This window comes from Mustela lutreola, chromosome 2, assembly GCF_030435805.1.
Source record: "Mustela lutreola isolate mMusLut2 chromosome 2, mMusLut2.pri, whole genome shotgun sequence".
NCBI classification, from domain to species: Eukaryota; Metazoa; Chordata; class Mammalia; order Carnivora; family Mustelidae; genus Mustela; species Mustela lutreola.
Window position 1 is genome coordinate 176,230,643 of NC_081291.1, and position 13,851 is coordinate 176,244,493.

At 36.1% G+C, this 13,851-nt stretch overlaps 1 protein-coding gene across 38 annotated transcripts in view; it reads left to right on the forward strand.

The window, feature by feature from the left end:
• The window catches only part of ABI3BP (ABI family member 3 binding protein), a 253,905-nt gene that overhangs the window by 174,036 nt on the left and 66,018 nt on the right, over positions 1-13,851 (forward strand). For 32 of the 38 annotated variants that reach the window (XM_059164296.1, XM_059164302.1, XM_059164308.1 and 29 more), the window contains 3 exons: positions 2,009-2,083; positions 6,811-6,885; positions 13,546-13,605. In XM_059164296.1, the coding sequence (XP_059020279.1) occupies positions 2,009-2,083; positions 6,811-6,885; positions 13,546-13,605 (210 nt within the window). The remainder of the gene's footprint in view (positions 1-2,008; positions 2,084-6,810; positions 6,886-13,545; positions 13,606-13,851) is intronic. The other 6 variants (XM_059164300.1, XM_059164305.1, XM_059164311.1 and 3 more) reach the window with 1 other exon arrangement.

The following is a 13,851-nucleotide window of genomic DNA, read 5'->3' on the forward strand; positions in this document are numbered from 1 at the left end:
AATTACTGTGCTCACTTTCTTTGATGGGCGATCCTATTTTTTTGATGCCCGACTTCTCCTACCCATAAGCTATAGCCATTCACATGGCAGTATTCTGAATATTCTTCAGGATATGTCCAAAAAACCATTCTCTGCTACTCTGCAAGTGTTTCAACAGGACATAGTAATGTTTCTGGGGAAGAACATTTATATTCCATTTTTAAACATAAATATATATCCTAATTTTAAATACTTTATCATCTTGACTAGAACTTTTACAAGTTCTGTGGTCATGTACAGAATATCTTAAGGTACCTACGTTGTGTTTGAGATTAACAGAAACCTCCAGAAACATATTTCACTGTGAAAAACACATAAAGGGGTACAACTGGCCAATCACTTTATTATTACTCAGGTCTTCTATTTCTTTCTAGTCCTCTTCCTGCAGCAGTTTGGCCTTTCTGCATGTAAATAAAAGAAACTAAGTCAAACCATCTAATTGGCAAGTCATAAAAGCAAGTTATTTGATGGTGGAATTTAAAAGATGAGACAACAAATCACCAACATGAATAACTAAATCTGCTGCTTCTTACAAGTAAAAATCCTCTCAATACCTATAGGCTTTCTTGGACTGATAGTTTATTGAAAATAAGCCCAAACTTGTGTTTTGATTATCATTAAACGATTTCACATGGGTCTATTTCCAAAGGAGATATTAATCTTAATTTTATACATTGTCCTTTAAAATATCTTATTAAATTTTGCCTATTAAACTTTACAGTTATAATTTTTATTGAAATTTCACACTAACTGCATTAACTACATCTGTACCAGTTACCTCTACCTTTTCCAAAGTTTCTTAAATAGCTGTATTAATGGATACAATTGAAATGTTTAATTGGGAGTACTCTTAGCGATACCTACCTCATACCCTGGGAGAAGCAAAGAGCCTATCAGGAACGTTAGCAAGGAAGTTGAGACTGAAGAAAATCAAAGATTGAAAGAAACTCTAGAATCAGAATTTCAAGACTGGAAGAGCTCTTATAAGAGTCCTGTTATTTTGATGGGGAATGTGAAGCTATAGACTGAGTGATTAGCAAAGGGAGCTCTAAATCTTCAGGCTCCTAGACCAGTACAATCTCCTGCATATCTTGGTGTTCATTTCTCCACAGGCAATGCCACTGAAGATCTCATGGAAACCACTGCATGCAGACTTTTTAGAAATTTCTAGTATCTAAAAACTCTTATTTTCAGCAAGCTTTCTTTAAGGTGCCTGAAACTTGGTGACCTTGAAAAAACATTTTGTTTCTCCTAAGCTATTTATATTAATCACTCTTGAGACAATCCCAATGAGGTGTTTCCACAAACTACAACCCCATGTTTGATTTTTCATTTCCTCCAGCAGAATATACTTCAAGTTTTCTTAATAAAGATACAATTGGTTGTTACAGTGAATGTCCTAGAACTACTTTAGGAATTGTCTAAGAAAGGAATAACTTTCTCAGGAATGTATCCTTTCATTTCTTTTCAGTTTTTCTTCCCCAGTCTGACCAATGAGAACTGTGTTTTGTTTAATGAAATTTTTTCATTAGCACTGCTATTAAAATGCATTTGTTTTCTAGGTGTATTTGGAATATAACTCACTACCTTTGTTTTTAGAAGAAATTATCTTTATCTGCACTTAAATATACTGGGCTATTCTGGTAAAATGGTGTAAACTTATAATAAAGATGAATTCTTGTTACCATAAAATTTATTTTTAACCTATTGAAAGGTATTTGAAGTAGATATTTCTGAAATTCCAACAGTTTCATTTGTCAGCTGAGTATCTTGGACATCATATAATGTACTTTACTGTTTTGCTTTCCCTTATAATAATATATTTATATTCCTGTATTTTGTGGTTCTTTGGGAGCTTTAATTGCATTAATTGCTGTGTGTCTAGGTCTTCATCTTTGAGATCCTAGAGGCTTAGATGCTGTAATTCTTGAAGCGCTCAAGACTTCTAAACCTATATATTTTTTTTTAGCTCCCAAGCAAGCACCGCGTGCTCCTCCCAAACCAAAAACATCTCCACATCCAAGAATCCCACAAACCCACCCAGGTAAATAGATATTTTATATTCTGACCTGAACAATTTGATATTAGTGGAATTATTCTGCTGAATTATGGTTTACAAGAGTTCTTAACTCTTGTAAAATGAATCTTCCTTTGAAACCTAAAAAATAATTTTCTTTATTTTTGAACTTCATTAAGTATGTTATTGGAATAGCTTATTCCAGAAAGCTTCCCTATGGTTACATTATTTGAAGAGGGAGCTGGAGAAGAATGGAATTTCTTAAAAGAGTAGACTGCCTATTCCCGTTGCCTCTCTGAGCTTGAGAACACCTGTCCCCTCCATGGTCCTTGAATGTGCCTCCTCCTGCCAATCACTTTTTTTTTTTTTTAACTTTCAGTAGATTTTATTTAGCAGTATTTATTTATTTATTTTTAACTTTCAGTAGATTTTATTTATTTATATATAGATATATAAAACAAATCATGAAAATTTGTTTTATATGTCTATATATTCTCTCCTATAATACAATGTTTATATAATATTTCTTTGGTGCTTTTGCTGTAAAAATTTTGGTAAGGATCCAAACAAGAGTCATTATAAACTATTTTGCATTTTTTCTAAGAGGCTCTTATTTGAATGATCAATCTAACCCAACTTCTTAACCAAGATCCTATCCAGTTTCTCCAACTGCCTTGGAGGATCTCTGTTGGGGACTTAGGTGATCTTGACATACCTCAAAACAAGTTTATCATCTTTTCCTCCTTTCAATTTTTCATTTACATCTCTGGCAGGTTCTTGTTATTTTATATCTAATTTTTACTCCTCTTCCTTATCCAGCCTCTGCAGTCCATTTATTAATAAGTATGATGCATTCAGTTCTTCCAAACATCTCTAGCATTGGTACATATGCCAAGCATGTGCTTGGTCATGCCTTGTTTGTTGTCATTGATCTCCTCTTTTCTCTAATTTCAAATAATATCACCCCTCAATGTTTAAGCAATTAATTCATCTCATCAGGTAGCCACTCAACAAATATTTATTGCATGCTGAACGTGCCAGACACTGGGGATGTGAGACAAAATTGTATCTTTCTAAGGTCAAGGAATTTACAGGCTAGCCCTATTGCATAAACTTAAAAATATCATTTATACATGGTCTACTTCCAAAAAGTATTAGGGGTATACCTCCCCAGTTTGGAAGAAAAGGAATTTTCTACCACTCACAGTCTGGGGAAAGAAAAATGGTGGCAACATCAAAATTATGCTCAAGCAAGTTAACAGTTCTGAATTCCTAACACTAATCCTTTAATCATATCTCAGTATTCCTACTGAAAGAAAAAACTGTAGATTTGGGCATAATCTTTAATATCTGATTCTGAGAGAAATTTTGTCTGTCACTTTTTTCTTTAAGGGAAAATTCCTTAAAAGACTTTCTATGTTCTACATCTAGCTAATGATTTTAAATCTGTTTTAACATATTTTTAAATCTGTTTTATTTAATTATTAAAGTTTTGCTATGAAAATAATATAGGTACTCCCCGCCCCTTCATGTCCTCCCCATGACAAATAACATGTCCTCCATGCTATTTGTTATGCTCCACAAATAAGTGAAATCATATATGAAATTTGGTGTGGCCGCCTGCCGCCTGGTACCTTGGTAAAAGGTACCAAGGCAAATATCCCCTGGAAAAATAACAACGTTAAAATAACAGTAAATACACTTGAAATATTAATCCATAAGAAAACAGTTTGAAAAACAGTGATTAGAGAGTAAGTAATGATTAATGAATAGAATAGGAATAAAAACAGGAAAACTAGTATATAAAATTAAAATCTGATTTTAAAAACACAACAAATAAAGTCTCCCAGCTTTTTATTTAAATGTAAGGCATAAATAGAAGTAGCAGAGAAAGGAGAAATCAAGAGAAGAAAGAAAGCATGAAAACTTGTTGAATGTTGGAAGATTAGAAATGAAAAGTAAGAAGTGGTGAGAATTAAGACATTGGAAATATAAATTACTGGTTAGTAGAATTTTTAAAAGTAAAGGAGATATGAGGTAACAAGACGTTCATCATTTTCTTTTTCAGCTATATATTCTGTACTTATAAAAATACTTATAAATCAGGATCTTTAATTTCCTATTATTATAGTATATTCTAAAGTTCAAATTTGTTTAATTTTGATTTAGACTTTGGTTAACTTTGTTCAACAAGTTATGTAACCAGAATGGATAGATTCATGTGCTCAAGGCATTCTACTCTCTCACCCTGAAATTTGGTGTGGCCGCCTGCCTCTAACAAGAGAGCCTCTGATTCTGTCCCAGTTGAGGCACCTCTCAGCCCATCAGTATCTCCCACAGAAAGTAGCTGCAACCCACAAACTTTTTGCTTTGTCAGTGCTACTTAATGCAAAAGAAAGATTTGGAAAATGAATCATGAGAAAGAAAATAAATTCTAATTATTCTTCTTAAAAGTGGGTGAAATTAGAAATCCCCTTGCCTAGGGGAATGAGCTTACTCAATTTATCCTAGCAATACAGAAGGTCTTCATAGTCTTTTTTTTTTTTAATTTTTTAAATTTATTTTCAGCATAACAGTATTCATTGTTTTTGCACCACACCCAGTGCTCCATGCAATCCATGCCCTCTATAATACCCACCAGCTGGTACCCTGACCTCCCACTCCCCGCTCCTTCAAAACCCTCAGATTGTTTTTCAGAGTCCATAGTCTCTCATGGTTCACCTTCCCTTCCAATTTCCCCCAACTCCCTTCTCCTCTCTATCTCCCCATGTCCTCCATCCTATTTGTTATGATCCACAAATAAGTGAAACCATACGATAATTGACTCTCTCTGCTTGACTTATTTCACTCAGCACCATCTCTTCCAGTCCCATCCATGTTGCTACAAAAGTTGGGTATTCGTCCCTTCTGATGGAGGCATAATACTCCATAGTGTATATGGACCACATCTTCCTTATCCATTCGTCCATTGAAGGGCATCTTGGTTCTTTCCACAGTTTGGCGACCGTGGCCATTGCTGCTATAAACATTGGGGTACAGATGGCCCTTCTTTTCACTCCATCTGTATCTTTGGGGTAAATACCCAGTAGTGCAATTGCAGGGTCATAGGGAAGTTCTATTTTTAATTTCTTGAGGAATCTCCACACTGTTCCCCAAAGAGGCTGCACCAACTTGCATTCCCACCAACAATGTAAGAGGGTTCCTCTTTATAGTCTTTTAAGGATGTTTTGTATAAATATTCAAATCTTAGTACCTTCTCCCTTACCTTGGTTAACTCTTATAATTTCAAAAGGCCATTTGGGTGGGAGAATGTCATGTGCATCAGATAATACCAAATGCAATTTATTACTATTTTACTTTAAAGGGCTCCATGACAGTAGTGAATACAAATTCAAGTGCAACACAGTGTGTCCATCCACTACTTTTCTCAGAATGATATTTCACAATCGGGCATACCACCTTTCTTCCTGTTTATGCTTAGATGGCAAGATTTAAATCTGTATTTGGCATTTAAGGTCAAAGTGGAATAAAAAGTTTGGTACAAATCATCAAGAGTATTTTGCCATTGAATAAAGGCTTGATTTTTAGATTCCTATGTTCATAGGTAATAGTCAACAACCCAATTAATTTTATACCTAGAAATCTTATAACCATCAAAACTCTGGGTGCTTCTGGCTTGCATGAGGCAAACAATATGAGCAATGTGGGCAAACAATATCAAAATATACTCAGATGTCAAATTTGTCAAACTTGTAAAAATCAGTGTCAAATTTATAAAAGTCTTGTAGAAGTGGAAAAAAAATTATTATAGTCCTATAGTTTTCACATCATTTTGACATTGCATATTTAATTCTCCCAGCCACCCTTTGGGTTAGGACAGGTTTATTCACCTAAAAGATAAGAAACAAGTTAAAATGTGACCTCAGTGCTTGGATCCAGAAATCCCAACTCTTTGGAACTAGTGCTCATGTCTAGACCTTAGCACTTAGCTCCAGTCTCATCTCTATACTTAATTACTATGTAACCTCAGGCAGACTGTCACTAACCCAAACCATTAAAGTGGAGCTCATAATTCCTTTCTTCCCTCATTATGGTAAGGATCAAAGAGCATAGTTCTTCTAAAACCACTTTTGAAATTGTAAAATGAGCTATAAATAAATTAGACTTTTTTTTTTCCTGGTATCTGTTATATTAACAACTCATTACTCCAAAGAAACAGTTGTGGGAAGACCATTTTAGTTTATGAACTTGCTCATTTAAGGATTTATGTGGGGCCTCAGAATTTTAGGGGGTGTAGAATGTAAGCCTGCCTACTCTGGCCCCTCCTGCTTCCCTTTCTGCTGTTGCCTGAACTGACTTTAAGCTTGTTTTATGCATGCTTCATTGCCTTCTACTCTGACTTGACTAAGTTCATCTTCATAGAAAGACATGAGACTGGGTTTGAGGAGTCAAGCAAACATCCAGAGAGGAAGAACACATCTGCATTAATTTGTTATTGCTTAAAAAAAATAAAAATAAAATAATTATCTCTTCTGAAAAGATTTTTTAAAAAAATCCTCCACCTTACCCTTATGCTTAGTCATATTTTGTGGTTTCTCAGACATCATTTTTCTAAAAGCATCTGGAATTCTGAGAAATGTTCAGAGCTTAAAGTTTATTTTTCTATCTAGTTCCCATTTCAGTACTTTTCTTTTTAAGTCAGGACTGGGAGATGCTGAAACAAAATGACTCATGATCTAAGTTCTCTCTTTCAGCTCACGAGGTGTCCCAGCCTATTACTTCAAAGCCAAAAGCATCACCAAGTCCAGAAGTATCATATACTCTGCCTGGTAAATGATTTATTTCATGTTTAAACCAAATTCATTCCCCTGTCACACTCTACTGCATGACACCTGAGAGCTGATAGGTGTAAGGGCAATATTTCACTCATGTTCTGACACCATGTTGAATCACCCATGATATGACCATCTCAGAGGTTCCATAGGTTATCTATTTGCTTGTATAATAAGTTACTGATTCAATCAAATGTCAGAGAATTATGCCAAGGGTAGACATTTTCTTTATAACTAAACTTCTCATATTTTCTGTCTTATAAAAATAAACCTACCAATGTTAACTATACTATGTTCAAATGGTTCACCAAAATAAGATAAAATAATTTCAGGGTTTTTTCCCATAAAAAAGTGATAAAATGTTTTGCAAACAGAGAAAGTGATGTTTATCCATTATCTTTGATTCCATAATTTTACACTACCTAGCACTGAGGGGTTTTCTCAGTCAATTTCTACTTTATCAGTTCATGTAGCAACAACTTAGGTTGAGAAATAAGAAATTTCACATACATAAAAAATTTGTTTAGCTACAAATCTGTCTCTTGCCTATCATCTGAGAAGGACTTTTGTCCATTTATGGGGAGAATAATTTTATATTGGTGGGAGTAGTTGGTGTGGGAACTACAAGGACCCAGATATTTCCTGAGCTTTGCCACCAATGTTCTAGATCCTCAGTGACTTTAGGAAGCCACTGTAAGAGGAACAGTTCTCTCACCAAACAAAGCCAATTTTTATCTAAGGTGTCTGGAAAAGGCTATAATTTTTTCTTTCTTTTTAATGGTCCAATTATTATAAATTTCTACATGCTCCTAGAAGCCTACAGAACATTCCTAGAACCAAAGGATTTCTAAGCTGCAGCATGAAATGATGGCATTTTGGAAGCAAGGCTGAATTCACTTGCTGTAAATGTTTTCCAGACTTGCAAGCGGGGTTACCACTGCTATTGTAAGATAGTCTGGTTGTTGCAGGTGGCAGTAGGCCAGAGAGAGGCTCCTTTGCTCTGAAGTCTAGAATGTCAATTTGCACCACTAAATGCAAGAGCCAGTATTATAAACAGCAACAAGAAAAAAGTTGATCTTCCCACTTGCAAAAGGTCAACTTCTCATTTTCATTTGCAGGGGAAAAAATGTCCCAGAAATTGAGTCATTGATGATCACCATAGTAGGTTTGAGTGTTTTGTGTGCTTTTCCCTTTTGTTAGAGTAATACTGTTCTAATGTGACTTAATATCCTTAAACCATATTGAATACTAAACTCTATCTAATTATTAAATATTTTTCTTTTTAAATATCCAATATTTGTCTTAATTTCACCTTATTTTTTCACAGAAATTTGAACCTTAAGTTTGAGCACTTGAATACTGGCACAAACTACCCCGTGGTGCCTCCATTGGGCTTATTCTGTTGACTCTCCAGTTCCACATGTTCATTTAGGGTCCCATCTAAACCTGGTTCTCATCCCACCATTTATTCATCAGGGGCTCCCCTGCTGTTCCAGGGGTGTGGTGTCTATAAGAATAACCTTTGGTTTTTCTCACGAGTGTTCAAACAGACTAGGTTCTCTTGGGTTCAGTTTCTGGGTCATATCTAGATGCAGGTTTGCCTCCTAATGAACCCAAGACCTTGTTTACCAGCTCCTATAGGTTCTATATCAGAAAGCAGAGGAGAACTTACACATAGGTTTAATATGTACTGGCATCCTAGAGAAATAGATGCTCTGTAAAAGTCTAAAAATGTCAAATGTAATGCTGAAATCAAGACAGTTATATTTTATCACAAGGTTTATCTCAAAATTTAATCTGAGAAGTATCAGAAGTAACAAACTTGAATTTTTCGATCTGTATCCATTAAGTCAGTCTAGGACTGACCACACAGATCTTCCATTCTATAGATTCCTAGATGTAGCACAAGTCTCATCCACTTAGGCTTTTAAAAAATGTCTTGCAGCCACTCAGTTGAATTCTCTCTATACCATTTAATGAAGAATCTAGACAAATTGAGCCCACATGCCATGTCCAGAACCAACACAGAACTGGATTTTCTTAAGATCTGCCTCGGGAATGATTTCAAATTCAGAGCAAGGACTTACCCTGATACCTGGCTCAACAGAGCTATGCTTTCTTTGTAGATATATTTCTAAACAAAGAGCTCTCGGCCTCATGGTGACTCTTATGTCCCACTGGTATCTGGATATACCTCAGTCATTGGAAGTGAACCAGACAAATTTTGGCAAGTTATGCAATCCTCACAAATGTTATATGTGACTACTTTCTGGTAAATTCCAGTTCACAGGGACACTTAAGCATTTTCACTGTTAGGAAATGAAGGAAGAATGCTGAAATGCCTTTAGAAATAGAATCACTTGGATGTAGGCAAGGAGTCTTGCTATGGAGAGGATGATACTGTTGCTTCTAGCTTGGGCAAGTAGTAGGTGACGATGCCACTACCTAAGGCAGAGAACACAGTGGCGAATAAGCACTTGTGTTTGTGCATACTGGGTTTGGAGGGCCAGGAGGACTTCAAAGTGGGAATGTCTAACTGGTGGTCAAAATGTATTTAGAGATTTCTAAACTGAAAATAAGGGTTATAGGTGTGGGAGTCACTTGTCTACATCAAGCAGGTTATTAAATTTTGTGTGTGAATGACATCACCCAAAAGAAAGTATAGACTGAGAAGTTAGAGATCAAAGACTTGGGGGACACAGTTATATTTAGGAAATGGATAGGGTATGAGAAGCCAGCAGAAGTTGCTACCAGAAATATAGAAGAGTATCAGGAAGAAGGGCTTCTGGAGGTAAGGCAGGGAAGCGTGGTCCACAATGACAGTTTGAAAGGAATCAGAGGAGATTCTGGACTTGGCAGTGCAGATCCAGAAACCCATATCCAAAACCTGTGGGCCTATTAAAATCCAGCAGTTTTAGGTTTTAGAAAGGCAAAACAGAACATACACCAAATATATTACTATGTCTGCAGTAGGAGGAATGAATAGTTGTACCACACCAGATGAGTAAAAAGTGTTAATCGCCTTAGTCAGGTCTAGTCAGGTTTTTTGACCTATTTAGTGAAGAAAAAGGCTGTTTTTGGAGCCTTTGGACTTGAGAGCTATGGATAAAGCACTGTGGACCTCCTGTTGCAGGAGGTCATTGAAGAGGAAGCCAGACCACAGCAGATGAAGATACAATTGAGAGACCAGAAGCAAAGGCAGATGAAGTTTTTTGATTATAGGAATGAGAGCAAGGGAAGGGTGGTTTGAAAGGGAAGGCATATCAAGGAAATGATTATTATTTTTAGGATGTTGGAGCATTTGGACTGTTTTATAGGCAAAGAGAGAGGAAATCATAGGTACGGACTAATGGAGAAACATGTAATAGAAATAATGGAAGGTAAAGGCTCTGGAAGAAGGGGTGGCCCAATGGCACAGCTAAAGTGCAGAGAGTGGTCTCCACACAGATGGAGACATGCTTCCTGCTAGACGGTACCTAAAGGTACAAGGTTAGAATAAAGACCAGAGAATTCAGAGATTAAAATGGTGTACAGCCCATGTGTATTACTTTTCCAAGACCATCAGTCTCTTTGTAGATAACTGTGGAAGTAAATCTCATTGAAAACATATTCCAGGGTGCCTGGGTGGCTCAGTCAGTTAAGTGTCTGCCTTCTGCCCAGGTCACGATCCCAGGGTCCTGGGATTGAGCCCCATGTTAGGCTCCCTGCTCAAGAGGGATTCTGCTTCTTCCTCTCTCTCTGCCCCTCTCCCCAGCTTGTTCTCTCACTCTTTCTCTCTCAAATAAATAAAATATTTTTAAAAAAAGAACTTCATATTCCACCATCCTTATCAGAGAATAACAGATTAATTTCTCTCATCTATTCTAGCAAAACATTCATGTTCATTCATTTACATTTGTCCAGATTAGACATTTCCATTCATAAATGTCTTAGTTGAATTTTTCTTTGGATTGGTGCACTTTATTAAAAAGGAGAGTAATATAATTGGTGAATATAAACGGTAAGTTGGCTAATATGATTGAGTATGAGATATATAATACCAGTATTATATATTAATTATACATAGTTATTATAAAAATATTCTTATAAGGAAATCAAAACTACCTTCTCATATAAATTGTCATTATTAATACACAAAATTTCTACCCACATGGAAGATTTAGCTTTTAGAAATCATGCTTTCGTTCAATTTAATATCTGAAGGAATGCTACACAGGAAAAAAGCAAAAAAGTTTCACTTCTTGGAGCTGCTGTTGACCGAGTAAGAGGATGATTCATATCCCTTTCCTGTGATATTTCTCTTTCTTTCCTTTCCACTGATTTCACCTGCTTTAGAAAGTCTGCAGTGACAGTTTATTAAATCATCACTTCATGGTTAAAAAGTGCCAATTGCAGCAGCAGGAATCCACATTACCCTGGCCTACATTCCACAGTAAACGAAAGCAGGCAGCAAGTAATGTATTTACAGTACAGAGGATTTATTGGTAGCACATTTTTTCTCTGCCTCTCCTTAATCCAGCTCCTGTCTGTATAGCTAAGAACTGTAGCCTTTTAGGGTATTTAAAAACCACAGGCTGCTTTGTATGGCCATGATCTTCACACAGACAAATCAAAGTCTTTCACCTTCCAGATAAACATTTAGTTTGATTTACAACTGGGAATTTCCCATATTTTACCCTTTGAATCCCCAAAAACACTACCTAGCAAAGGTCAAATGTTCACTCTTGTGGTAAGTTTTCTCTAATTTTTGTGGACCACTCATCTTTTTGAAGTTGTTTTTTTTTTAATTCAAATTTTCGGGGTGTCTGGGTGGCTCAGTGGGTTAAGCCTCTGCCTTCAAATCAGGTCATGATCCTGGAGTCCCGGGATCGAGTCCCACATCAGGCTCCCAGCTCCATGGGGAGTCTGCTTCTCCCTCTGACCTCCCCTCTCATGCTCCCTCACTTTGTCTCTCTCTCTCAAATAAATAAATAAAATCTTTTTTAAAAATTCAAATTCTCAAGTTTCTGTACAACTTTTAGCTCATAAAAGTTCTAATTGAATCAAGATCCTACTCTCTGTACCACATTCCACAATTATAACTTCAATGGGACTTAGAGGCCTAGACTAAGAATACTTGTGAAATGCAAGTTAAATATGATCTCCAAAAGCAGTACAAAGAGAATGTCAGTTCTTTATAAACTACACTCTACACTAGTGGGTACAGTGTGTTTGGTTACCTCATGGTGCAAATCTTTCCTTGTGTTTTTCTGAAGTAGAATTCTAGCATGAACCCCAATTTTTCCCCAGCATCATTTAAGATGCAAGAAAATTACAATGTCTACCAAAGAGATTCTGGTACTTGTCACAACTTCACTGAAGTAGGAAAACCTTTCAGCAAGTGATTTGGACTGATAAAGACCTCTTTATGGGGAAACTGAGCCAAGGAAACACTTTACCTTGTTCTTGGAAGGAGACTTTGTCATAGAAAACTGGTGCTAATAATAGGCAACTTACCCTGGTATTTTCCTCAGATTTCCTAAGGCATCAGATTTTCAGCCTACTGTTTTGTTTTACCAAAATTCTAAAAATGTACTGGGTATCAGGGACCTACTATAAGTAGGTCTCTTTCAGCTGACATTTTTGTCCCTAGTTGTCATACTCTTATCTGTCAGGAGGCCCTGAAATGTAAGGTACTGGAAGCCACATCACTAAGAATGACAAAAATGGCAACATTGATCTAGCATTTACTATGTTACAAGCACTTTCATAAACTTTACATGTGGTAGCTTCTAATGATGGGTAGATTCCTCTTGCTCCATTTCCTCCCCCAGAATAACTATGAGTACCTTTTAGAGTAAAGTTTTGTTCTCTGCTTACATATTCAAGAATTTGCCTTTCTTGCTGTCTTTGTTTTTTTTTTTTTTTAATTAAATTTATTTATTTTCAGCATAACAGTATTCATTATTTTTTCATCCCACCCAGTGCTCCATGCCCTCAATAATACCCACCACCTGGTACCCCAACCTCCCACCCCCCCCCCGCCACTTCAAACCCCTCAGATTGTTTTTCAGAGTCCATAGTCTCTCATGATTCACTTCCCCTTCCAATTTCCCCTAACTCCCTTCTCTCTAACTCCCCATGCTGTCTTTCTTGATTTATAGGCCATTTACATGTACTTTATCTAGGATAATACATTTTCTTTTCCTCTCAGTGGACTTTTAGTATGAATATCAAACTTTTAGTATGAATAACTAACCACCTCAAGCAAAAACTAACTTTTTCCTTCTTTTTTTTTAAGACTTGATTTTTCAAGTAATCTGTAAACCCAATATGGATCTTGAGCCTACAACCCTGTGATTGAGAGTCACATGCTTTACTGACTTGAGTCACCTTCTTGTGTTTAATGCCATTACTTATTTCCTCTTCCCTGCCTCCCCTCCCAAGAGAGAATTCATAAAGAACTGGAACCAAATTTATTTAATTGTCCTCAGAACCACCTTTAACAGTGACTTTTTTCATTTTGAATAAAACAGTCATCTTCTTGGCTTTACTTTTTAGCCATTGTGAAAATACCTTTGCTTTATTCATGTTTTCCAGGATATTCTATCTGTGGGTTGGGTTTCACTCCAGATGTGGCATTTAAAGTACAGTGTTTGATAATCTTTTTTCTTTCAGTTCCAAGAGATGTGCTCCTTCCCCCTAAACCAGACCCTGAAGTCTCTCAGAGCGAACCTGGTAAATAAATTATTCTCTTTTCCCAGTTAGGAAGTATGTTTTTTGAAAAATGTTCTTGAGATAAATACATTTTTAATCATTGTGATATGGAAGAAGTTTAGAGAAAATTATGGATATAGAATGTATATTTCCTTTTTGTGAAGATTTAATCTTATAAACTGCATGAATTTTTTCATTTTCATTATCATTTTATTCCTTATGCTCCACAAGTAAGTGAAACCATATGATAATTGACTCTCTCTGCTT